Source organism: Atractosteus spatula, chromosome 3 (assembly GCF_055471065.1).
Source record: "Atractosteus spatula isolate fAtrSpa1 chromosome 3, fAtrSpa1.hap1, whole genome shotgun sequence".
Lineage (NCBI taxonomy): Eukaryota > Metazoa > Chordata > Actinopteri > Semionotiformes > Lepisosteidae > Atractosteus > Atractosteus spatula.
Genome location: NC_142708.1, coordinates 42,679,529 through 42,707,137, shown reverse-complemented (window position 1 = coordinate 42,707,137; position 27,609 = coordinate 42,679,529). Strand labels below are relative to the sequence as shown.

Below are 27,609 nucleotides of genomic sequence, written 5' to 3'. Positions count from 1 at the left end.
ATTTGTATTAGGGACCAACCACCTAAAGTCAACCTACTAACAACCAGATTGATGTACTTTTATGCTCACCCTTTCTCCTTTTCCTGCCTGCCATCACCTTTGCAAAGGTATTCAGCTGCACTCCGAATCAAGGGTTCCCAATCCTAGTCCTGGGGGCCTAGGGTTTCAGTAGGCTTTCCAGGTCTATTTAAAGCACCAGCACCTGAAGAGCTGGGAGTGCTGTTAAACTGCTCAGATTATTTTGCTTAATTGGACTGGAGAGGTTAAGAGCCCAGCTGGACTGAAACTTTACAGACACACTGGTCCCTCAGGATTAAAACGGGGGTCCATTTCTCTAGACAACCTATTGAATACCTTGCATAAATGAAAATTTAAAGGTTGGGTGCAACATGAAAGAGGCTAAGGTGAAAGCAAACATGCACTGCAAAATCCGTTTAGTGGCTCTCTACTACAGCACAGTAAAAAGTCAACAAAGTTTTACTCCTATTTGAAACATCACTGTACAAACAGTAGTGCATGGCCTAATCATCCAAACACATTAAATTACATACATATTACATAGTGCTAGGCACAACCAACTGTCCTGTTATAATAATACTGTACTTTAGATCAGGGGTCTGCAACCCTGGTCCTGGAGAGCCAGACCTACAGGTGTTATAGGATCTCTTAAATGGTCAATAAGCAACTATTTGGAAAACATGTTTTCCTCATGATTAAGCAACTGAAATCCAATTATGTCAATAAGAACTCATGGGAAGGAGAAGTGAAGACACTGTGGCTCTCCAGAACCAGGGGTACAGACCTCTACACGGTATGAAAGGAAAACATCGGATTTACACTGTGTAGAGCTTCCATAGGTCAGCACGAGATCCTGCTACCTTGTTTTTATAAAGATTATGTGTCAAGTATGATGCAATAAGTGTAAGTGTGCTGGTTAACAATTACTGAATATGTTACAAACAACAACTGTAATCAATCACAGATCTTACCTGGACAACAATGTCAGCTTTTGCTCCAGCATCATTTCTAGCTTCTGTGCCTGCTTAGAAAGCCAGTGGTCAACCCCATGAAACCTGTAGCAGTTTTCCAGCATTAACCTGAAGTCGCTCACAAACTCGGTGATAGTTTCATACTCCCTGTTGATGAACTTCTCTTCCATCCTTCTCAACCACATAGGCTGCTGGACACGACGGTCATAATCCTCGTACTGTGATGAGCTCACAGGGTTCATGAAGGGAGCTGTGATGCCTTTGTGCTTTTCCAACATAAAGCCATTCAATATTCGGTAAACTTGTTGTAACTCATAACTGAGATCGTCCTGCTCGATGAAAGAACTTGCTGAGCAAACCTCAGGCAAGGACCGCCTTTCTTCGGATATTTCGGCTCCTTCTCCTGCCAGACTACCGTCCTTACTGCACTCAGACACCTCATCTTCCAGCGATGCTGCAACAGAAGTCCCGTTGCTGAGTCCATCAGTACTCAGACGACCCTCATTACCAGTAAGCTGTGCACCGGGTAAACTCAAGGGCTCTTGGTGCAAACCCCCATTTGTTTTCTCCGAGGGCAGCTTGTGCGAATTTAATCTGTCAGATATTAAACATTCGTCTGATTTGTTCTTAATTTCGCTATGCCCCACGGCACCAAATAATTTATAAAAGTTGCAAGCCTCTACAGTAATAATATCCGTTTGATCCTTAATACTGCTACAGCTCGGTTGGTGCGTATTGTTGCCAGCCTCAGAGTGACGACACACGACATTGCTTTTATCAGCCAAAGAAGGGTACTGAAAATCATACCCACCTTGAGTTTCAAAGCTTTTGATTGAATTGTCGTGCACATCCAGTTTGCTGGTGGTGTCATGCGATAGTTGTGATTTTTTTAAAGCTTTACATGTTGTACTATAAGCATGGTGCTGGGTTGATGCAGTTCTGTTTAAATCCAACTCAATCGCATTTTGTAAAGCCTCTAGCTCCATGTCATCAGTATTCCCATTTTCTTTGTTTTTAGAATAAACATCAGGAGTTGCAATCCCTCTCTCAGGAGTTTCTAAAACTTTCTGATTGAGTACTAGTAGGTTTTGTACAGAAGTGTTTAACTTACTTAAAGTCTGTTTCTTTTCAGCAGCTATCCCACATCCTTTCCCATTTCCAGATTCATCTCCGGGAACATAAGTCAAAACTGCAGGGATCACGGGCTCCGAACTCTCGGTCAAAACTGCAGCACTAACCCTCAGGTCCGGTGTATTCCGAATCGCATCCTGACCAGCAGAATCGCCAGGCCCTGTTCGCAACCCTCCGCGATCAGCGCTGTCAATTTGCTTCCTGCAGCCGGCAGGATTCCGCTTGTCACTGGAGCTCTGCGGTCCTTTGTCTGCCTCTCCATACGGCTCATTGTTTGAAGGGCCTGCGCTTACCGCTTCCTCCATGACATTCGGGGAGACGGATAACCGGATTCCTGGCTAATTTCTTTTTTTACAGATTGCAGACTTCAAAAACACTATCTGATACCTCCAACTATAACCTTACCTGCAGCTCTACTAACCCTAGACAAGTGTCTTACACGGGAGCAATAAGCGCTCCAAAACCGGTACTTAGTAAATCTGTTTTGTCCATCACTTCTACTTACACTAAGTTAATGTGTATTGTATATAATTTTAAAAATCCCAGATTTACAAATACTATGATAACTATCAATCACTTCTACCGAATGTCACCTCTTTTTTACAAGCCAACAGTTAGCAAAAGAATTGACTTGTTTAGACCGCTCCCCCCTCTGCAAGCTGAGCAGTGTTTCAGCGCCGAGCCGACCTGTGTCCTGCCGCTCTGACGTCAAGGCCCTGTGACACAGGTTAGAACAAGCCTCCATCGGTGTGTTTAGATGGTCTCTCTATACTACTCAACAAAGGTCTGTAAAAGGCAAAGCATATGGTGATATATCTTAAACATGCTGTGTAGGTCATGTATATATGCATAAGTAATTAATGTAAAAATTGATTGGGATGTTAAGTTAAAAGTTCTAAAAAGTCTGATTTTCTGAAGATTCCGTTGCATAAGGTCATTTCGGGATACGTGTCACATGATTTGCAGTTACAAATATACAATATCTGACTTTGTTTTGAAGCTATTTGTATCGTTATTCTAACACTACATCCCGTTTTCAGATATCCACGGGCTGTAGATAAAGTGCTTATTCTTTTGGATATCATTACATAGATTTGTTGCATTGCTACAATTTGCGTCACTTTTTAAAAAAAAAATCTTAACTCGCCAAAAATATATCACCGTAAAAAATAATAATATAATAATATTCCTCGCCTGTAACTGTCTTTGTTCATCTCATTTTCCCCACAGTTAGGGGGACACTGCTTTTCTTGTTGATAATTTGTGTACTCATATGTGGGTTTTCACTCTTTTGCGTATTTTAAGAACAGATTATCTATATAGGATAATAATTAAAATGTAACACGATTTATTCAACGAGTGAATAATTAATGTGTGCTCTTCCTGTTCTCCAGCCACATACTTTTGAATATTCAGTCATGTTCACAGCAGCTGTTAGGGCCAAAATATACGAAGCGCTTGTACTGTAAGTTACAGGCTTTGTAGAGAGATAATGGACTACAGTAATGCTTTTTTTTCTCTATGTAGCTGCAACAAGCCAAATCCTTTCACCCGATTAGATGTTTCATTAGCTTAATGGCATTTCCCAAGTAACAGTTATTTAACATGATAACCTGTTCCGCGGTTAGAGCGGAGCAAAGGTCAGTGTCAAGGGTCACAAAGCACCCATCGTTGCCATAGCAGCACCCTGAAAACGTTTTGCCATTTTTTGAAAGTATGATTTCAGAAACCTAATGCCTGATTATGATTGTATTCCGTATTTAAAACAGCACTGCAACATCTCCAGTTTTTCCATCCACAATAAAACAATTCTGCTTCAATTTAAGGAACATATAATAATTTAATGATACAGTCTGTAAAAATAATCACAGTAAGGTCAAATGTTCTACACTACAGAAATAACCACAGGCCTGCAATAAAATTTGTGTGCTATTTAACCTTAATTAACATTAACAGATACTTTGTTAATCTTAAAACGAAGACTTTAAGTTGTGATTATGCCTTTTGTGATTTATAATACATAGATACATTATATATAATAGTATATTATTTAATTTTCTGTTAAATTGGGTGTACGTGAAATGGGCTTTCAGAATAGAAAATGTCAAGATCTCCCATTGGAAGATACGGATTCCACATTACCCCCAGAGACAGAAAGAAGCATTTCACCCTAAAACAAGCTCATCAACTAAACATTTGATGAGTAATCAGTGATATAGTTATTATTTCGGTGAATGAGTTAAATTAAGAAGCTATTAATCTGCTGCACTTCAAAAGTAAAATGTTTAATTACTAGTAACTTTAAATTGTGTGCTCTCCTAGATTCAACAGATTGAAAAGACAGGTCCCTAATCACTCAGAGATAATAATAATAATAATTGCTTAGACTTATATAGCACTTTACTGGACACTCCACTCAAAGCACTTTACGGGTAATGGGGACACCCCTCCACCACCACCAATGTGCAGCATCCACCTGGATGATGCGACGGCAGCCATAGTGCACCAGAACACTCACCACACACCAGCTCTCAGTGGGGAGGAGAGCAGAGTAATGAAGCCAATTCATAGATGGGGATTATTAGGAGGCCATGATTGGTAAGGGCCAATGGGAAATTTGGCCAGGATGCCGGTGTTACAACCCTACTCTTTTCGAGAAACACCCTGGGATTTTTAATGACCACAGAGAGTCAGGACCTTGGTTTTACGTCTCATCCGAAGGACGGTGCCTATTTACAGTATAGTGTCCCCATCACTATACTGGGGCATTAGGACCCACATGGACTGCAGGGTGAGTGCCCCCTGCTGGCCCCACTAACACCTCTGTGGTAATCCTTGCTGGAGGGGATTCTGTTCATCAGCATGATTACGTGATTGGTATAGTTCACAGTTACAAATACCTGGGCACTGTGTTTGATAATAAATTTACATTCACTGTGAACACTTATATCATTGTGAAGAAATCCCAGCAGATTGTTATATTGTTTCAGAAAAATTAGTTCCTTTGGAATACCCCCACAAAATCAGTATTTTGTCGCTTTTTATTGAAAGTAATTTTATTTTTTCTCTTATGTTTTGGTTCACATTACTCAGGTTCTCAAAATGTTGTGAACCTCAGCTCTAAAATCATTGGAGAATCTTTAAGACCCCTGGCTCAGCTTTGTGTCCCTGAGATCCTGAGGAAGGCCTATGCCATCATTGAAGATTCAGCTCATCTCATATCCAGCATCAGTCTTTGGACCTCTTGTCTTCAGGATGATGTTTTCGCTGTCCACAGTGTAAGTCAAATAGAAGAAAATTTAGCTTTGTCGCAGATGCCATCAGGCTCGGAAACAAGTGTAAAGAAAGTTATATTAATATGCTCTCTATTAGATATATTACCCTCTGCAAATGTACAGGTATTTTAATATTTTCTTAAATGTCTAATGACTTGATTTTATTTTTTAGTATAGGACAGAGTCGTTACAATGTACATACACTATGTTACTTTCATAATCATTTTATGGACCTGTTTGCTGTTTTTTTTCTCAAAATTGTTGTGATTCCATGTTTTTACCAGTTTTATTTGGAATGTGGTGTATGTTGCACTTCTTGCTGCTTAAATTGCCACCTTGGGGGGTGATTAAAGTTTTTTTTTAATTGAACGATGAATGTTCACATTCATTGTATAGAAAATGATAAGTTACTGTTTCCACTTTCAGCCAGAAGGTGGAGAGATATGATCATTTTTTCTTATTTTTTTTTTGTTTCTATTGAGACACAAAGCAATGTTCTCAAATTAAAAAAAAAGTCTTTTAGATCTTTAAGCTTTGCATGTGTGTAGAATTCAGGAAATAAAGCCTTATTTAAAAAAACTGGAAGTGTTCTTCTGTCTTGGTAGCTTTTATACGATTTGAAGACAATCCTATGCTAAAAACATGTCTTCCCTTAAAGAACATTTTTTTCTCTCCTATTGGTATGGAAAAATTATATTAATGTAACTGCAAAACAAAAGCAATTGTATTTTACAGACTCCACAGTTTGTAAAATACAGCTGTGAAAAAGCCTTTTTCATTCATAATCAGTAAGCCACTTAATCATGGCAACCCTGACGGTATCATTGACTGTGAGGTGAAAGGTGGCAAACAGGGAGGCCTCCAACCCAGCCAACATGAGCACTGGAAAATATGCCGCAGAAGTTGTCCCAGTATTCCAAGCACTTCAAGGCTGCAGAACACCAGGCCACCCAAGTCTTTTCCAATTAAATTTTAATTGTAATGAAACTGACAACTGTCTCACCTATTATCAGGTAACCCTTGAAAAGAAAGGGGTCTACACTACAATGCTAAACATTTTACACTACAAGACTATAAACATTTGGGATAAATAATTTATCTTTAAATGTATTGAGCTATCAGACCCCTCATAGGACAGCTAAGATAAGTTTCAGTTTACATGAAAAATTCAACCCTTCTGGCAATTATGGGGTATAAACCTGGTAAAGACCCTTTTTTTTACAAGAGACTTTGTTAACTTAATGTTAATCCACCATCAAATACTAGATGGATAATTTACAATTGGAGGTGTATCAAAATTAAATATAAGTTTAACTTTAGCTGGTACTGTCGAAAGTATATTTAGGTTGACTTCTTAGTGTGGAAGAAACAAAGCACCAATCAGCGATTAGGAAAAATCATTAAATACTCCCTTCTCAAATGGATCTGAGCCATATTGTCCAGACATTGCTATTTCAGTTTTGAATTATATTGTTACGGCTATATGTGTCTTTGGAAGTGTCTCTAAGAGACAATGGGTTTGTGCGAGAACAGTCAATTGCTACCAATGAGGGTTACAAAAATAGAGAAAATCAGGAAATGATTGAGTGAATTAGTCAATAAGTAAAATAAATTATGATAACCTCCAACTTGTGAAGGTTTCTGCCAAGAATATACTGTACTCAGGCGGTCAGTAAAGTTTAGAGGCATGTAAATTCTCTGGCACAGTTTTAGTGAAGAGTAATAATTCAGACATACTTGCTAACAAATATTTGTTAATAATGACAGTGACACACACTACACTACACACAATGCAAACATACAACATACAATGTACACAATGTTTCCCTATGTAGAGTACAAGCTTACAAACAAGATGTCCCAGAGGTCTAACATCCTAACCAGATTCAGAATACGTCAGACTCTTACCAAGTATTCAACTTTTAATGCATAGAAAGGTCAGAGTAAGGTAAAGCTGCCTTATAAACTAAATAGAATACGACCTGTTGTTAAATATCTCTCTCTGCAAAGCTGGATGCCACAAAATAAATGGGAATCTATCTCCCTATTCCAAAAATGCACACACCAACTAGGAGAGACCATTTTTACCTGAGGGATTCTTTACTCAGGAAATCAGAGTTCCTAAAAACACAGAATAACAAGCTCTCTTAGCAAAGTTCAAATCCTTTGCTCCAATCTGGTCTTTCCAGTGATCTGGAACAAGGACCTCTTGCCTGGCACACACTTTATGTTTTGTCCTCCTGTCTCCCCTCTCTCCTGTTCTGTTCTCTCTTCGTGGTCCGTTTTAATCTTCTGTTTGCTGTTTTGCACCTTGCCTTTCTGGATTGTTGATTGTAACTTAATCATTTAGCCAGAATTTTATTAGCTAATATTAACAAAAGGTAAGCTTTACTATTGCTTTGATCACTGAATCTCTACCCCCTACATCTCAGCAAACATCCCCTTTGCTTGAAGCTGGAAATGTTGACACCAGCTAGGCATTACCCATTGTTTCTTTGAGACACTTCCCACTTAGTTACACTTAGTTACCTTCAGCTGTAACAATGTCATTAGCTGACTGTGACAGGGACTCATTTAGAGTGCAGCTGCAGTAGGCTTGAGTAATCCAGGGTATCTTTGATTTTCTGCACAACAGTGAAACCTGTGGCATAATGAGGGTAAATGAGCTTCTGGTGCTATAGAGATCTGCATAAGTCCTCCAACAGATCTTTAATCTGCTGTAAATGTTTTGTTTTTCACAGTGCAAAAAATGTTGACAGCACATGATCTTGCACTAGTATGAAGACAGAAGAGGTGAGCAAAGTTGACTCCTAAAGCATCTACAAGCCATTATGCCAGGTCCGCAGTTGAGAGATCTGTTATACAATCAAACTGAGCAATACAGTTTCTAACAACTGATTTGTCAACACCAGAGAAGGTAATACCAACTTTAAAAGATTCAGTGTTTAGAACTTTATTTATTCTTGTCTGAAATGTACTGCAAAGAATTATCAAAAATTGAAATAGATACATACATATTGCAATTCTTTGAATGGCTACTGCCTGTATGATATAATAGTGGTTCAGATTATTTCAGATTAAATTCACCTGCTTCTATAAGGTTCTTTAGTCAAGCAGTAAATTTTAAGCAAAGATATAACTACAAAGACCAAGTAGTGTTCAAAATAACTCAGGGATAAAGTTGTAGAAAGGCACAGATCAAGAGAAATGTATAAAAAAATTAAGTGGCATATTGAATATACATTTGAACTCAATGAAGTTGATCGTTCAGAAGTGAAAGTTTTAGTGTACCACCCAGACACTGCCAAGATCTGCCTATTCCTTAAAAATAAGCAGTTTTGAAATTTGTTAGGGATGCCACTGTAAAGCCAAGTTCAATTATACAAGAATCAACAATATCCTGGTCACTCCACAATGCTGGCAGAGTGGCAAATTCATATCAAATCCTGCATGGGGTTATACAGCAAACAGTTTGAGTGATACTGGCATAAGATTTGTGTTCAGACTAAAGAAAAATTACATTAGGTCTGGCAACACAGTACATCACCCAGTCAACACTATCCCTGTTATCAAGCATAGTGGTGGCAGCATTATGTTGTAGAGCTGCTGCTTAAAAGCAGGGTCTTGGAAGATTGAGAAAAACTGATGTAACAAAGTATCAAAGCAAATCTTAGAGGAAGACATTCCATTACCAACTAAATAAGTTCGAGCACTTTTGCAAAACCAAATCAAAACCACTCAAATTTGCTAATTTGGTACAGACATTTCATTTTTTTTATTTTTGCTTGTTTTTCTGTCATTTAATTTTATTCAATCATATTAGAGTTCAGTTCGAGAATTCACATTTTGATTAAAAAACATTAATTTAGAAAATTATGTATCCACTATTTGTAATTCAACAAAACGTAAAAAAGAACATCATTGGAAGAGGATGTATAATTTTACAAAACACTATTTATATGCAGTACACATGGTTCCTGGAGTGAATGAAAAAAGAATGAAAAATGGTATTTGTTCAACAGGGGAACTGATAATTTCATGCACTGTTAGTAAGAAGAATGGAGCAGCCTCATCTAAGATTTGTCCTATCAGTCTGTCACATCTTACTATATGTGCAGCACCATCAACTGCAGCAAGGCATGCTGTAATGTGATGTTAACATTTAAAAGCTGTGTGTGAAGTAATCACCAGGCATATTATTAATTATCCTTTCACTGAATGCCACTTTACTTCCATCCATTTTTATCTGCTTTATCCAATACAGGGTTGTGGGGGATAACCTGTCTTTAAGGTGAAAATTGATGAAAATGTTTATTCATCAATTTATTTTTTAACCGTTTCTTCCTGTGTGCCACAATAATATTATGCAGTTTATGCATAAACTCATCATTGAACATCCGCAGGTATCTCAATTTTACCTCCTCCCCAAAATCCACAAAATGGACACCCCTGGACGCCCCATCATATCAGCATGCAACTGTCCGACTACTTACATCTCGGCCTTTCTAGGACACCAACGACGTGCTCCAACTTTTAATGATTTCCAATTTCAGGGCCCCGAATGCTAAATTCTTACCATGGACATCACATCTCTTTACACTGTCATTTCCCATAATGACAGCCTTACAGCCCTTAAGCACACGCTCGACAAACGGACAGCGCTTGATCCACCCACCCACACTCTAGTACACTTTGCAGAATTGGTCCTCACACTGAATGCATTCTCATTCAATAACCTTTTTTACCAACAGGTGAGTGAAGTTGCCATGGGCACCAGAATGGGACCCAGCTATGCCAATATTTTTATCGGCTGGGTAGAAGAACACTTCTTCGCTTCCTACACTGGTTATGTCCCTGACCTCTACAAGCGATACATTGATGACTGCATCGGCGCCGCCACATGCTCCAACGACCAGCTTGAGTGCCTTCTGCATCATTTTACCAACTTCCACCCATCCCTCAAATATACAGTTAACATATCTCCCACTACTCTTCCGTTTCTAGACATCAACTTCTCCATCAACTACCCCCGACTCTCCACTTCGGTTTATTACAAACCCATGGATTCACACAGCTATCTCCTGTATAGCTCATTTCACCCCAAACACACTAAAATCTCTCTCCCTTTTTCACAGTTCCTTCGGCTACAACGATTATGCAGCGACGATATCGACTTCCAGAACCAAGCCCTCAAAATGTACTCCTTTTTCATCAACAGAGGATACCCCAGCAGTGTTATTGACAGGGCCCTTGCCCGAGCCAAAAACACCCCATCAACTCTATCAGGAACTCCCGCCATAACAACCGCATTCCTTTGGTGATTTCCTACCACCCCAACAACACACTTCCTATCCCCAGGACTATTAACGACAACTTTTCCATCCTACAGGATGATCCCTCCATTGGGGCCCACTTTTCTGACCGCCCCATCATCTCATATCGCCGACCACCTAATCTGCGCAACCTTCTTGTTCAAAGCTCCCTTGACCGCCCTCAGCAACCATCCACACCAGGCACTTTCCCTCGCAACAGAGCTTGCTGTATCACCTGTAAGTACACATCTAACACCACACTCATTCAAGGCCCCTCAGGACAATTCCGGATCACCCAGATGGCATCTTGTACCTCCAGAAACCTTATTTACTGTATCTTTTGCAGTAAATGCCCAGCCATCTACATTGGAGAAACAGGAAGGAGACTCGGAGACCGCTTCAGAGAACATGTTAGGGCTGTGAAGATTAAAGATCTCTCCAAGCCCATTGTTTCTCATTTCACCTCTGATGGCCATGACCACTCTTATCTCTCTGTCTGTGTTCTCAAAGACGGTTTTCCAAAGTTATACATCAGAAAGACTACAGAAACCAAAATTATCCTGCAGCTAGGATCACATCTTCCCCCTTCTCTTAATGACAGACTACTTCTCTTCTAAATTTTCTCCATTCATTGGAGGTTTCATTTCACACCTCTCTACACCTATTCGGACTCCACACCTCTTGATTGGCCTCTCTTTCTGTCCCCTGCTCCCGCCTACATTACCTTTGCTTACTGCCTTGTCTTTCTCACACCTGAAGAAGGCTCCATGGCCGAAACGTTGTGTTTTCTTTCTTCTTTTTTTTAGCATGGAATAAACCTATTACTTGTTCTTATGCAGTTTTAAATTATGTTTTCTGCTAACCTGATCATGTAGTTTTTGGCATTAACACGTAGCTCTCTGAGCTACAATACTTCTCTTGGATCAGAAGTTTTCCTCAAACTATTCTCTATTGTCTCGTGTCAGTAATTATCACGCACTTCTGTATCCAATTATCATTTGGACTACTATTTATTAAACCAGTTTTCTATTCACTCACTGCTCAGTCTTGAAGCTTACTTTCGTTTCAGTGGTCTCTCTGTGCTGCTTGTGTTGCTACTTTTGGTTTTGACCCTTGCCTGCTCTGGATTTTTTACTTGTGTTTTGTTCCTTGTTTGCTCCAGACTTTGACCTTGATTTTGGTTTTGACCCTGGTCTGGATTTTGTCTTTGCTCCTGCTTAGTGTTTGTGCTTGTTTACCCTGGACTGTTTACTTTTTACTTCAGTGGCTTACTGATCTCGCCTTAGAATCCCTTCACAGTCATTACAGCAAGACTGAGCCTAAATGGATTCTGTAGTTGGCTCAGTCTGCTCTGGCCAGTCAGAAAGTTTGGCTGGTGCACAACAACACCTTGATCAGCTGACCACCACCTTTAATCAATTGTTTTAATCAGGTAATGCAGCAGTCTCTGGATAATTTGAATTGTTTTCCACTCTCCTGCTTTAACCTTCTACTTCTATTGCTGTGCCTACAGCTCCCCCAACAGGTGCACACTTTAAAGAACCTAGTATTCCAACTCCAGAGATATTCAGGTGAAACAGCAGCATGTAGTGCTCCATTATTTTGAGCTACAGCCTGCTTATATGGCTTATATAATATCATTACTAAGACTTTAGTCCAGGGCAATGGTGATCTGGGGCAAAGGAGATGCTATCTGTTCTGACCTGGGAGAATTTTTGCAAAGTTTTAAAAGGACCTTTGATACTTCTGCTCATTCTAATGAAGTTTCATCACAGCTATTCTGACTTCAACAGGGGGATCACTCTGTTCTGGAGTATGCTGTTCAATTTGGTGCTCTTGCTACAGAGAGCACCTGGATGCAGCCAGCTCTCACATGCTTTTTGCATGTGGCTGTCTGAAATGAATTAGAACAAAATGGCAGGGAAAAACCTCTTGAACCTTGATGGCCTCATTGAATTGGCCATATGTTTGGATATTTGACTCCTTTAAATGCAGGGGCGTGTTCAGTCTGGAGGCGGAGTCCTGGATTAAGGGCGACGTGTTGCCTTAATAACCACAGCTGTCCTGGCTAATTAAGGACACAGCTGTGGAGGCCCTTTAAGCTGTGAGGGCAGTGCAGTGGCTAAGGATCTGTGCCTGTGGCTGGAAGGTTGCTGGTTTGTATCCTGCGGCTGGCAGAGGAATCCTACTCCGTTGGGCCCTTGAGCAAGGCCCTTAAACCCAACTGCTCCAGGGACGCCATATAAATGGCTGACCCTGCACTCCGACCCCAAGCTTCTCACCCTGTCTGTGTGTCTCATGGAGAGCAAGTTGAGGTATGTGAGAGGACTACTTCCTAATACAACAAATTGTATTATGGCCAATTAAGTGATCTTCTCTTATCTCTTAAAGACACACTGAGCACTTCCCCAGAGGGGCGAGCAAACCCCCACCAGGGGAGAACCCTGCAGTGACAATCCTGGGGGGGATTGTGGAGAAAGAGAGTGTAAGGCCATAATTTTTGCTTCTTATTGTTTTCTTTTCTCCTGTCCCGCTGTAATGATTCCCCGGGGCAGGTTGAGTTTTCTTTTGTTTTGGCATCGCTTTCCTTTTCTTCCAGTCTGGACCCTGCTAAATAGGGATAGTCCAGACTGAATACCACTGTTCCAAGCAGTATTTCTTTTCTCCCAGACTGGACTTTTCTCCTGGAGCAAAAAGGAACTGGTTGCTTGGAGTCATTTATGCAGGAGTCAATGTCTTCCACCCATCATTACCTTTACAGTATTACAGTTTCAGATTCACTACCATTTATACAGTGACTACAGGGATGTTTTCTGCAAGAAAAGGGATCTATAATTGCCTCCTCACCACCCTTATGATTTTCCTATTGATCTCTTTCCAAGAACCATGACTCCTAGGGGACACATTTTTGCCTTCTGTTTTCCAGAGAATCAAGCCAGGAATAAATTCAGGAAAATCTTCAAAGGAGTTTCATTTTGCCTTTCTTCTCCCCAGCTAGCATTTTTCTTTGTTGAGAAGAAAGATGGCTCTTTCCAACCATGTTTTGATTATATAGGAACAAAATCACAATTAAGAACAGATACCCTTTACCCTTTATGTCAGGCACTCTTTGAACAAGTCCAGAAGGCCGGTGTTTTCACCATGTTGGACCTCAAAGGACTATACAACCTTATTTTGATAAGACAAAACAAATGGAAGATGGCTTTCAAAACCAACAGTGGGTATTATAAATGTCTTGTTATGCAGTTTGGTCTCTGCAATTCTCCAGCAGGTTTTTAAAGCCTTTTTGAATTATAGTTTCAGAGATATTCTGGATTAAATTGTTGTGGTGCAGCTGGATGTGATTTCTTCCCACAGTCCAAAGAAATAGTGGTAGGTTAATTGACTTCTGGGAAAATTGCCTCTGGAGTAACTACTGTATATGCATGCTTGTGTCTGTGTGTGCTCTGCAATGAACCGGTGTCATGTCCAGGGTATATCCTGCCTTATGCCCATTGCTTGGGGGCATAAGCTCCAGATCACCTGTGACCTTGTACTGGTTTTAAAATGTGGTTAGAAAATGGATAGATGGAAATGATATATTTTACAGAAATAATGCAGAAGGGTAAAGCTCTTGACCTAAACTGTATTAAATTAGATGCATGGATATTTTTTTAACTACTCTTCCCGGCAGAATATGATGAATCTACTACTTCCCTACTATCACAGTTGAAATATGAGCACAGGGAGTATAACTAAAGGCCGTTATCATTCTGTCAATGTTTAGAATAAGCTACCAAATGACTTAAATAGTGCTTTGAAAAGTTAAATGTAAGGACTGTTTTACTAGCTGTTCTCAGTCCTTACAGTGAAAATTAAGAATTTTAAAGGAATCTCATCATTGCTTAAAACATTTTAATCACAGTGCTTAAAAGTTTTTGCTCTCCACTTAGTGTGAAGGCAGGCTTCATAGCATCACGAAATGTTGGTTCGGCTAGTGATGAATATCTCAGGTTACCCTTTCTTCATAGAATTTACTGTATCTTGGGACGTTATACTGTACAATGTGTTTAATTTTGTTCAGTTCCCCGGTTATACAAAGACTTTGATAGTCTGAGTATCAGTTTCTAAGTTTACTAAATAATATGCACTGATGTCTTCCCAGGTAAGCATGACTGAAAGTAAGATTGTGTTCATCGTGCAACGATGTTCGGTTTACAAACCCGAGTTGTCTTGTAGAAAACTGTAAAGCTGTCCTGTAAAGCTGTTTATGGTTTTGTGAGGTATGACCTTGAATGTAATGATTTATTCATGAATTGCAGATTTTGTCTTCTTTGAAATCGGGATGAGGTTCAGTTTGCAGTGTGAATCTCACTAATGCTGGAAACGAATGTAAAAATGTGAAAAAGTGTCAGAAAAAATATTAAAGTATATAATAATATAACAAAAAATGGCTTGGCCTTTAATGAATATATACCGTCTGTATAATATATAGAAATCTCTGGAAGATATACAGTAGTTTTTAACCAAATGGATCAATTTCAGGGTGGGATGGGGTTGTATCTAAATTACCTATCACTTTATCATCTCAAATTGCGTTCACATTTATATTATTTTAAAAAATGAAAGTAGACGTGTCCAGCATGGATTTATCCACAATTCTGATTACATTGTTTTAGGATTAAAACAAAAACAAAAACAAAAACAATCGCTGCCGCTGGTGTGTTCAGTGTTTCGGTGGACAAAGGGCATGTTGTTTTGACAGTTGTACGTTATCTTGATATAAAGATTAATACGTTTCAATACTATAAAGGATCTAAAGAAAATATTATTTAGCGTAATATTTAATTCTTAGCACAGCATTACGGTACTTTTGTGAGTTTTGTTTTATTCCCGTTATTAATTACAATAACAGGTCCAACATGTGCACACACCACATTGAAAGGCCATCTCCGGCTTTTTTACTTTAACTACAGACATTCTTCCGTTTTATTTGCAGTGAGAGCTTCTAGACAAAACTTAAAGCGTTTCTTGCAACATTGCTTTTTGATACACACGGTTGTAAAACAAGTATTTCCTCTAGGTATTACACGATACTGAAAACGGATCTGTATCTTTAAAAGCAAATTAGTGCTGGGTTTTATTTCGCGAGATTTTGCTTGGCGCCGTGACCCCATGTGAGAACACCTCCTGCAATAAACACACTCGCCTGCAGAACGCGTCTGCCATGGACCTGTGATCACTTTCATTTTATTTCCCTTTTCCCCCCCACACCCCCTCAATTGTTAAAGATTGTTTTCGATTACATCGTTAGTGATTGCTCAGCAGGAGAACAATGTGGATCCAGGTTCGGACCATAGACGGAAAAGAAACACGAACCATAGAAGATCTTTCCAGATTAACTAAAATTGAGTGTTTAAGGTTGAAAATCCAGGAGATCTTCAATGTAAACCCGGAACAGCAGAGATTGTTTTACAGAGGGAAACAGGTAAACCCATTTTGCCTTTAATTGCATTTGATAACTGATGCGTTCTGTTGTTTCTTCTTTTTGCTACAGGATTAACTAGATGAAACGTGCCGTGCAGAGTCTAAAGCTTCCTGTTTTGATAGGAATTCGCTAAGGTTCTTGCGCAAGAACTGAGGGATGCAGAATTTGCCAGTAGATGCCACCACAAGTGTTCAGGCTTTCCAGCACATAAATTAAAATATTGAAAACATAATCTCTAACGCCTTCTCAGAACAAGCGGCCTGAAAATGGATGGTGAATTATGCTCAACGAGACTGATGATTTTATTCCCTTTATTGTACTATAGCCAACTATATCAATTTGAGAAATATTTTAATATTACATGTAATTTGAAACAATTTGCTAACTTTTTGTATTTACATACATATAGCCAGCCATGTACTTAATACAGTATTTATATTCGAGTGAAGTCCGAATCCATTCAGAAATCTAAGTTTGCTGACAGTCATTAGTTTTGTTACAGTGGTTAATCTGCAACTACTGAAAAGTGAACTCTACTTCCACTTGAATGAAAATAATACGGAGTGTTCGCCGTGATTTTGAAAACTAAGCATTTGCTTTTGCAAATAAGTAAGCTGACAATTTATTTCGGCGGTGGTATTGTCGAATGCATGTTTTCAAGTTGTATTAATGTGCGACTAGCACCAGACTTTGTGTTGTTAGCATAAAGCGTCCTTTCTGTGTACTCCAGCACACTGAAAATAAGATACGTTCATTTTTCATTCCTGCTTTTTGTTTACATGATGTGACAGAAGAGGCAAACCGCACGTGTATCGGCTTGTTGTCGAAAACGCTGTGTTGTTTACAGAACAGCGTGCTAATCACTCTGTTCACCTCTCACTGCTCTCTGTCCAGGCAGATCATTAGAATAGGATTAGGCCTGCTAATGTCCTTTTAAACCACATAGGAATACCGACTTGTCTCCAAGGCAATCGAGTGGTGTTTTCCCCACAAAGCATGTTTTGAGAAAGACATGGGTATTCACTGTGTGCTGTACGATGCCCAGTCATGTGGACAATGAGGTAGTTTGGTACTGCCGTGGGTGGTGGTCGACTCGTTTGCTAGTCAGGCCTGATCTCTGGAACAGTGTACGAATGGAATGCAAACAGTTGGAAGTGCTCTGATGCACACATTAAAAGCTTTCGCCAGAAGTGATTCACGTTTAGTACTTCAAAACATGACTGACATAAAAACAAAAATAATCCTACATATGCACTTAAAGATTTTTTTTTCCTCTGACACTGCTCTCTTTTAAAGTTGGAAGGACTGTATGCTTTGTGAATTTAGAAAGTTCAGTGACATACTACCACATTATGCACGGTTGACCCCAAGGAGCATGTGTTCACTCCTGGTTCATGTACACTTATGAAAATAAACGACTTATAAAACCTGTATGTTTCTGTGGTGAATTTTTAATAGAAACTTTTAGGTTATTTTTCATAACAGTATACATTCAGATATTGTAAAAGGAGCTCTCTGTAGAAATTGCAGAGCTGTTTGTGAAGGATTTGTGATGGAGTTATTATTCTTATGATTCTTAAGATTTCTTTACTTGAACCCTAAACCATTCCACGTTAGCAATATTAGCAGATTTCCTTAGTTTTAAATTGGCTATATCTTTCATTATATCACATTGATTATATTGTATTAACGTATTTTACACAGTAAGAAAGTTAAGCTATGACAACCTATTAGAAGCATGCAGGACTTTAATTTATATTGCACTGGAGTTATTTTTGGTAGAGCTTTAAGCAAAATGGGTGGTGCCCCGTTTACTGAAAGTTTCCATTTTAGCTTAAAGGCTTAAATGACTTTGTACTGTATGGTATAAATATAGCATTGCTTGGGTAAATCTATAATTTTAGACAACAGATAATTAAGATTTGTACTGTCCCATAACAATCTAATCTAGCTCCAGTTAGTGTCCATATTGTGAAAGAATGGAGTATGTTGCTACAGCATCACAAAAGGCATCGGAGAAATGATGGCAGTGTGTAAAAATTGCATGCTTCACCTCAGAGAATTCAGGGGATGCCTTTGCATTTTGGCTGATTTGTAATTAGCTGTTATCTCTGTGACTATAAATAGGAAGGATGCACATTAATTGCTTGAGCACAGTAGTATAAAGTCATGAATATTTAGTTGTAATAACCTTACGAGTCCCCTTGGTTTGCTGACTTTTTTTTAAAAAGGAATGTGCATGCATATCATTTTCTTACATAGTAATGGATTTGGGGCGGATCGGTGGCTCTGTGGCTAAGGATCTGCGCCTGTGGCTGGAAGGTTGCTGGTTCAAATCCCGCAGCTGGCAGAGGAATCCTACTCTGTTGGGCTCCTGAGCAAGGCCCTTAACCCCAACTGCTCCAGGGGTGCTGTACAATGGCAGACCCTGTGCTCTGACCCCAGGCTCTCTCCCTGTCTGTGTGTCTCATGGAGAGCAAGCTGGGGTATGTGAAAAAATAATTCCTAATGCAAGAAATTGTAAAGGGTTAATAAAGTTATGTTGTTGTTGTTATTATTATTATTATTATTATTTTGTAATTTTTAGAAAGAAGTGGTTCAGTTCCTTGTATAGGGGTACAAGCTCTGTCATCCTGCACATTCTGGGCTGTGTTCTTAATTTATATACACTCCTGGATTAAGCTTTCATTGTCCTGATTCCACAAAAAAACTTTTGAGCTCAGTTTTGAATTTATCTTCACAGACATTGATGTTCGTGAAAACATGTTAATATCAGTTTTTGAAAGAATAGTTTTGCCACATGAACTTTTAAAAATAATTGTTGACTTAAAATTGTAAAAACTAAAATATATTAATTAACAGAAGTATGATCCAACCAGTGTTACTTAATAAAGTCATTAAACAGCAGAACAGAACTGAACTTGTGGATTATACTTTTATTTTAATAACCCCCTTAAATACCAAGGTATGCTTTAGGAATAAGAATTAGACGAGAGGTTGCTTTTATTTGATAGTTTGGAACTGCAGAGTTAATTTTTTCCCCCTTTTAAAGGGGAACTGCAAAGCTGTTTTTATATTTTGGGGTTAGAAAGAATCAGCATTGATGAATGCATTTCAAACCACAATAAAAGTAAAATGTACACAGTAAGTTGTAAAATCTCCAATTTAAATAACAAAATAGATGTCCAGTACCATATTCTGCTATTCAGAATGAGGCAACAAAACTTCTGGTGAAGTGAAGCGGCCTTATTACATTGTAAAGAAGCAGGTCTGTGAATACATCAGTTTTAATACAATAGAAAAATGGCTCTTTATTTTGAGATGGTTTTGCTTATAAATACTATTTACTTGTTAACTCTGCATGCAGATAACTTTGGAACATTTCTGTGCTGAAATGTCTGCTGCACAACCTGTGCTCGAACATCGCATTTAGTGACTAGTGAGCAGGAAGAGCCTCCTCATGTCGCAGTTTGTGGGAACTCTCTCGCCTGTGAAGAGTCCAGGCGTTTGCAACAACATGGGAATTTATAGTACTTCCACAGAGTTTATGATTTTTTGCTTAATTCTTAATTTGTACAATGTTTCTGTACTATCAATGAAATTATATGTTACCGAGGTTTAATAACCGGTCTGAGAAATTGGGACTGCAGTTCCCCTTTAAAGGGCAGCTAGGTGTTGTCAGTTGGCTATTAGCAAATATATTTTAAGTGGGAGGTAGAGTTATCTGGAACCAAGAGAAAAAAGTTCACTTAAACATTTTTGTTGTTATTGTATTTTTTACACTTTAAAAATGATTTCTATATTCAGGGTTGAACAGTTATTTAAACTCAAAAGTAAACATCAATTCATCAATATTGTAATATTGCAATAAAGTACATTTGCGGAAGGGAGCTGAAGAATTTTGCGATGAGAAAACTCAGGATCCAGGTAGATGAAAGTAGCCAGCATTAATCTAGACATTTTATGTGGAATAGCTCAGGAGACACAGCTGTTTATGCACTTGAAAGTTGTTTTGAAAGGCTTGTGCTTTAACCTTCAATATTTGGTGTTTTTCTGTATGGTGGCACTAGTATAGACTGTTTGCCTGTTGGAAGTTCAGAGAAAGAAACTGTAAATTACTCTGAGCAGTGTAAGCCTTATGAGGGGAATTAAAACCCCTTCTTGGGTTGGCCAGCCCATATCCTAGACAACTTCTAGACAACTAGCATCTGTTTTTTATATCCTGTCCCCTGATTAATTTGTTCCAACGTTCATCATACAGGTAAAGAAACAACTTAAAATTGCATTGAATTTTGACATTTGAATTAAATACGTCTTTCACCGTCGGCTATAAAATCTGCAGGATTTTGACTTTTCAAGACTTAAGGTTTCCTCTCTGTCAAGCTAGGCACAGGGAAAACCTTCCCTATCTTCAGTGCTATGTGACGTAGACTCCAATATGTAATGGGAATTATCAGGAATTTTAGTTCATATTTTGTTAAGAAAAGAGTAATTCATAAACTCTTGAGCAACACAGTAATCCATTCACACTAATAAAAAATAAGCAGAGCTTCTTAATGTGGTATAATGTCATGAGTGCTGCATATTATTGTTTAAATACAACAAAAACCATGAGAAAGCTGATTAAGATGGCAGTTATCCACTCTGTGGGTAAGAAATGTAGTAGCTTTCAGCATGCCTTGTGTCATAAACAGAAGATTATCAAATGTCAAAAGCACCATGCTGTTTTCAAGCTGCACTGTAATATAGAAAACATGCCAAAATTGAGAACTTTTTTGTTTTAAAATACAAGAGACATGGGAGGCAGCAGCCTGAAAGTTTTTGGAATGAAGACATTTTTCAGATAATCTTGAATATAAAAATGATAACAATGTTATCCATTGATTTACTTTAGGAGAGACCCTCTTAAGCATTGAATGTGATTCCAGTGATTATGGAATTTGCAAAATACACGGGCATTTTCTATTAAAGCAAGTGGTAATTTGCCAGTTCCCCACAAAGTTGGAGATCAGTCTCTAAATTCTGCAGAATCAGTAAATCTGTGCGTAATTTTATGTGCTGAAGGTTGTGTGCACTCTGAAACTTTTAACGGCTTACTTGATTTTGAACTGCTTCCAGTGCAGTTTTGTCTTGTGAGTTCCTGGTCCTTTTTGCTTTGACAGGGAGGGGGTGGGGGCTTTCCATGTGTAAAGTAATTTGAAGCATGAGCTGCTTGCTTTCCCTTAAACTGTTTGAGAGTGCTTCTGGGAATGAAGTCCTTACAAAATGGGGCAGTTTTCCATCTTGTTTAGAGGCCTTAACTGAAGCTCAGCTCTTTTGTGGAATGTACAGTCCATTTATAGTTAGTCTCAGTTTTGAATGTATGTGGTGATATTTTATTACTTTATATGCAGGTTTGACATTACTCTAAAAAAAGACTGCAGACCGATGCCGTCACTGTTTGCCCTGCTCATGAAGCAAAACGTTTGTAGTCATGTTTGCAAATGGCTTCCTTTTTCAGCCTGTTTTTTCAAAGGGGAGGAACTTTAGGTCTAAGATCTTTCACATGATCACTTTGAAGTCTTGCAATTGGCTTATTTGAGATAAGCCTCCAGTTATCTGTTAGCGATTGTTAGTAACAGGAAATGTGCATAGTATGAATTGTCAGTTCACTATTAAAAAATTGAACAGCATTTCTATAATATTGAATGCCTGTTTTCAGATTCACTCCACTAGTGGACAAACAGGAATCGCACATACTGTACAGTAAAACCATACACAGCATATTTGTGACGTTTTGACTCATCTTTCTATTTTGTCCTTTTAGTCAAATGAAAGGTAAATCTTGCCTCATTGTAATCTAGAAATCTATCCATGTCTTTGACCTAAAAAATTCCTGGGAGAGAGAACATCTACAAGTGGTGCAAAATGGACTAATGCCTCCATCTGTCACTGTGATTGAGCTCAAGAATTTTTTCATACCAGGATTTGAGATTGTAACAAATCCTTTTGATAGCATGTACCTATTGACTGTAAAAACTATTAGAAGGCATGTTTTATTCACATTTCCTTATTATTAGTTGTGTTATTTAGAATGGCTGAAGGCAATGTTCTGTTTTTTTTCTTATGATACTGTTCCAGAGCCAGAATGAACGATGAATTGAAATTTGATGAAACAATGCAACTATTACATTTATTTTTTCACCTTTAGCAAAACATTAAGAATTTAAATCCAGGATGTTATGCTGAAGCTTTACAATGTACTAATAAGATTTCACTTAATATATTGTGTTTGCTATATTGGAGAGAGGAAATTGTGGCCTTAAAAAGAGTCCAAAGGAGAGCAAAGAAGAGAGATAATTTCTGATCTCAAGGGATTTTCATGTGCGTTACAGTTAAAGGAGCTAAATAACCTCAGAAGGGAGATTGACAGGGACTCTTTTACACTCAGTAGTGACAAAAGGACATGGGGTCATTATTAGAAACTAAAAGGGAAGTACAGTATATATAGGCCTGAAAAATAATAAGAGCATCTTTAAGGTTATGTGTATCTGTATCTGAAACAGGATTCCTGTTTCAGGTAGCCAGGTGATTAAGGTACAATCCCTGGGTATTTTAAAGAAATGTTTAAGTAACTCTAGTGTCACATAAAAGGGAAGTTCAGATGAATGTTATCTTCTGCAGTAGCACCTCTGCCATCTTACGTTTTGACTTACTCAGAGTGGGGCTTTTTTGAGTCTCGTAGATCACAGAGGATGGCTGGAGAAGAAGGTTGTGATTTAGGTTGTGGTGGCATGGCCCATGATGCTGAGGATGTAAAAGAAATGAATGATTTGTGATTTACTGGGGTAATTAAATGCTACATAAGGCTTCAAGGAGTAACATTACAAGGCATTTCCATGTGACTGAGGCTGTCAGTCTTGAACCTTGAAAGTGGCATAATCACTCTGCAGTATACTTTCTCCTGGACAAAGTTGTAGCATTTTTCTTAACCCAGGCATTCCACCTGCCCATTGTAATAACGACACAGAAGAGGGTGGTAGAGAAAAGGTATATAATAATATAAAGTATACATCCATCCATTATTGGAAATCCTCTCATTCTTGGTAAGAGGTGCAGGAACTCTGGTAAGGGGTGCTTAGTTTACTCTGCTAATTAGTAGTAAACTAAAAGCATGATCTAAGCAAAAGCAAACAGGGAAATTAAAGAAAAAGAATGGGTTACGTAACAGGTACAAAATCAAACAGTAAAGTGTGGAAGTCAGTAATAATTTAAAAAGGTTTGAAGTTTAGTTACTGCTGCTTCTTAAAAATAGTTTTTTACTTTAAAATACATTAATGGTTCTAGGAATTGACATTCAAACTAGAAAGTTGCATTTTCAAGGTTTCAAAAGTGGTTTGGCTTTTAGGTGGTTCCTTTAGAAGAAGTAATATTTTATAAAATCAAAACTAAAATCTGAGGAATTTTTCAAGTCCACACAATGAAAAGGAAAATCTTGCAGATCTTGGTGTGACCTCATATAATGGGCAGGTAGACAAGCCCTTATTGTCAGCACTGTCTGACACAGCTTAATGTCACGCTGGAGCAAACACAGCAGTACTGGGTTTTATTCATCCAGCAGTTTCTGCCATATTGCTGTACTTAATACCAGCCCATTTCAAAAGAGTAAAAAAAAAACACTGATGAAATTTAGAAATAAGAAAACGAAAGAGAAAATGTGTAACTTTGTCCTTAATAGTCTTATATGTGAAGTATGTATATATTACTTGAGCACAGCTGTTTTGAAACATTTGAAGGTTAATATTTCATTACTGGTAAAAAGATACTTGTAATTTTTTTGTATAAACTTATTTTGTAATCCATTGAACCTTTTTATCTGTTCTGTTCAAAGAGTGGGCACTGAAATGGCTTTGTTTAGGATTTTCCATCACAAAAATGGCCTATTGGTAGGACCAGTCCTTGTACTGTAATTCTGGAGGCCAGAGTAATGGCTGAAGTTGAAAACATAGTGTTGCACTTATCATTTGGATAAAGTGTGCAGGAGCAAAAGACTTCTGAATTTCTGGGTTTTAAATAACAATTACCTTCCTTTATTTCTTCAGCATTTTAATGTAATGTTGAGCCAATTGGCACCTGTGGGGAAGCAATAGTATAACAGTCCAACAGCCCTGAAATATCTTCGTAAACAGGGTTTTCAATTCCAAGTGAAATATCTGTAGTTTCTTAGTTGACATTGCTGTTAAAATTCAGAATTTCAGAATTACAGTATATAGTTGGAGCTAAAATACCGCAGGATGTTAAACTATGACAGGTCAATAGTAAAAATTTCCAAACCACTTTTTTTTAATGATGCTGGTGGCGCAATCTATGTAAACATCAAAATCCATTCTCTACTGCTATAAATGATATAGCCAAATCCATATCTTGGCACATATTTCTACCGCTATACCTTCTATACCGGTTATACTGCCCATCTCTAATAGGAAATATATATGCAGGAATGATTTTGTAATGATGCATTACAAAAAAGGTATTGTTGTTTTGGAATCAGTCCAGAGAAGAGCAATCAGATCATGAGCATTAAGGAATGGCAGTCTGAAGGAACTGAACCTTGTTAGTCTTGAACAGAAAAGACTATGAGGGGACCTGTTTGAATACACATCATAGTTTGAGCAGTGTTGTGCAGTTATGTACCATGCCTTTCCAAACCCATAGACCATCATGGACATTGATATTGGTCATACTTACGGGGTGGAGCGGTGGCACTGTGGCTAAGGATCTGCGCCTGTGACTGGAAGGTTGCCGGTTCAAGTCCCGTGGCCGGCAGAGGAATCCTACTTCGTTGGGCAATATAAGTTATTATTCAATGTCTGAAAGAAGTAAAATATACATTGCTATGAAAACTTAAGTGCAACCCATGAAAAGGTGTGTGTTTCTCAACATATTGGTATGTATGGATATTTGATCTTCATTTCAACAATATTGATAGATAAAGGTGATCTAATTTAACAAATAACAATGAAAATTATTCTTTGCAATCATTTATTCAACAAAAAAAAGTCAGAAATGCAATTGTCTGCTGTGGAAAAAATAATTACACCCCATAGCTTCAATAGCTGGTGTTTCTCCCTTTGGCAGAAATCACTTCTTGTAGGTGTTTCTTGTAATTGTCTATTAGTCTCCTACATTGACTTGGAGAAATGTTTGCCCACTCCTCCTTACAGAACTCCTTCAGTTGTGTGATGTGTAAGGGCTTTCTTGCATGTACTGCCCGCTTCAAGTCCCCCCACAACATTCTATTCTGATGTCTGTTTTGCTTTTCTTGGGCTGGACTGCTGTAACACATCGATTTCCCTTTGGGATCAATAAAGTCTTACCTACTGTATCTATCTAGCATTTCTATAGGGTTAAGATCTGGGCTTTGACTTGGCCATTCCATAACCCTCCAATTCTTCTTTTTGAGCCATTCTTTTGTGGAGCTTGCTTGAGTGTTTTGGATCATTGTCTTGTTGCAAGGTCCGCTTACGGTTCAGCTTCAGCTTTTTGACAGATGGCCTCGCATTCTCCTCAAGTACTCTCTGGTGCAATGTGGAATTCATGGTTGACTCAATTATTGCAAGCTGGCCTGGCCCTGAGGCAGAAAAGCAGCCCCAAACCATAATGCTTCCACCACCATGCTTTACAGTTGGTATGAGGTTCTTTTGGTCAAAGGCAATTTTTGGTTTTCACCAGACATGACGTCTGGCATTGTGTCCAAACAGCTCTACCTTTGTCTCATCTGTCCAGAGCACATTGTTCCAATAGTCCTGATCTTCACCTAGGTGTGGTCTGGCAAACTTCAGTTGTGCATCTATATTCTTTTTTGAGAGCAGAGGTTTCTTCCTTCCTGACTTCGCATGTAGGGCAAAGTTGTGCAGTCTCTTTCGGATGGTTGACTCATGCACTTTGACATTGACTGAGGCAAGACTTCTCTGTAAATCCCTTGATGTTATCCTGGGGTTCTTGGAGACTTCCTGCAGTATGTTTCGGTCAGCTCTTGTCCAGAATTTGGTGGGACGACCTGGCCTGGATAGATTGCCAGTGGTTTGAAATTTTCTCCATTTGTAGATGATCTTGCGGACAGTGGAGTGATTGACTACAAATTGCTTGGAAATGGCTTTAAAACCCTTCCTAGACTCATAGACATCAACAATCTTTCTTCTGAGGGCCTGAGAGAGCTCTTTTGATCTTGGCATGATGTAGCTACACACCTCAATTGCTAAGGCCAAACCAGACCACAGGTTTGTGATGTTTATATTAGGCAGTGCCCTCCAAGCTACTCTAATGATGTTCTAATCATTTGCACCTGTTTTGGTGCATCTGATTCTAATTTTAGGCATTTGATGCAATGATAAAGGTAGGGGTGTACTAACTTTTTCTGCACAAGAAATTGCATTTCTGTTGATTTAAAAAGTACAAATGAGTGCAAAATGTGATTTTTCAATGTTATTTTTAAAATTAGATTACCTTTATCTATCAGTATTGTTGAAATGATGATCAAATATCCTTTTGTCCAAAAATGTAAAAAAAGACAAACCTTTTCATGTGGTGTTCTTACTTTTTCACACCAGTGTAGTTTTAATAGTAAAGCGTGAAGGTTGTTTACCTTGAATCCAGAGACTTAAAGCAAGCACTGAATAATCATGTGTGCACGCTAATGAGAAAAATATGCAACTGAATGTCTGGCTGGGAGAACAGATGCTGGTTCACGAAGGAGGTGTACGATGAAGGCAAGATGACAACACGTGGGCACTCTTTTACGAGTATATGAGCAAGTGTTTCCCTCGGCTGGGAAGAGTGGTACTCGATATGGAAAACGTGTATGAACGACATCCACAGTTGGCAAGGAATACCCGTACTTAATGTCAAATCACTCAAATCATATGTATGCATTGTATTACCCAGAAATAAAAAGTTAATGCTTTTTAAATCAGGACAGCCTTTGCTGATAAAAAAGTTTTCTTTGTTATACAACAATATTTACAGGGAGCAGGACTAGAAGTCCCAACAGGTCTCTCTGCACCCATGTTGAATATTTTGATGTTACTGCATTGTCAAATGATTGTTTTACATTAAGGTATGCTTGTACTGTTTTAGTAGATACATGTAGTTATGAATTATATACATTTTTCAAGGATGATGAATAAGATACATTCATAATGATTCAGCTACAGACAATGACTCAAAAGTTAAATTGAAAACCTATGTGCGTCCAAACTTATGCATGGAAAAACTCAAAAAAGTGGTACCTTTTTACATTCACCCAAAGGAAAATTTTTCAGATTGTGCAACCTGAATGTGGCTGAAATTCACTTACTTCAGTGGCACACAATTCACATCTGGATTCAGTGCCCACCTCGATTCTGCAGTCTGTCTTTTGAAATTATTTTGCAGTCCTGCCAGGCCAGAAGCCCAGA

General features: G+C 38.5%; 2 protein-coding genes and 1 pseudogene across 3 annotated transcripts in view; 2 read left to right on the top strand and 1 right to left on the bottom strand.

Annotated features, from left to right (window-relative positions):
* brd10 (bromodomain containing 10) overlaps window positions 1–2,824 on the bottom strand; it is a 30,792-nt gene extending 27,968 nt beyond the window's left edge. The window contains exon 1 of the mRNA XM_088911980.1: window positions 990–2,824. Within this exon, the coding sequence (XP_088768106.1) occupies window positions 990–2,425 (1,436 nt within the window). The 5' untranslated portion in view covers window positions 2,426–2,824. The remainder of the gene's footprint in view (window positions 1–989) is intronic.
* Window positions 2,825–9,956: 7,132 nt separating this feature from the next.
* Window positions 9,957–11,130, top strand: LOC148837800 (uncharacterized; annotated as a pseudogene).
* A 4,731-nt stretch (window positions 11,131–15,861) lies between these two features.
* Window positions 15,862–27,609, top strand: part of uhrf2 (ubiquitin like with PHD and ring finger domains 2) — a 147,193-nt gene continuing 135,445 nt past the window's right edge. Inside the window, exon 1 of one of the 2 annotated variants that reach the window (XM_088910809.1) lies at window positions 15,862–16,174. Coding sequence is in view for 1 of the 2 variants with exons in the window: in XM_088910808.1 (XP_088766934.1) it covers window positions 16,022–16,174 (153 nt within the window). In the remaining variant the exon portion in view is untranslated. The remainder of the gene's footprint in view (window positions 16,175–27,609) is intronic. The other variant, XM_088910808.1, reaches the window with a different exon arrangement.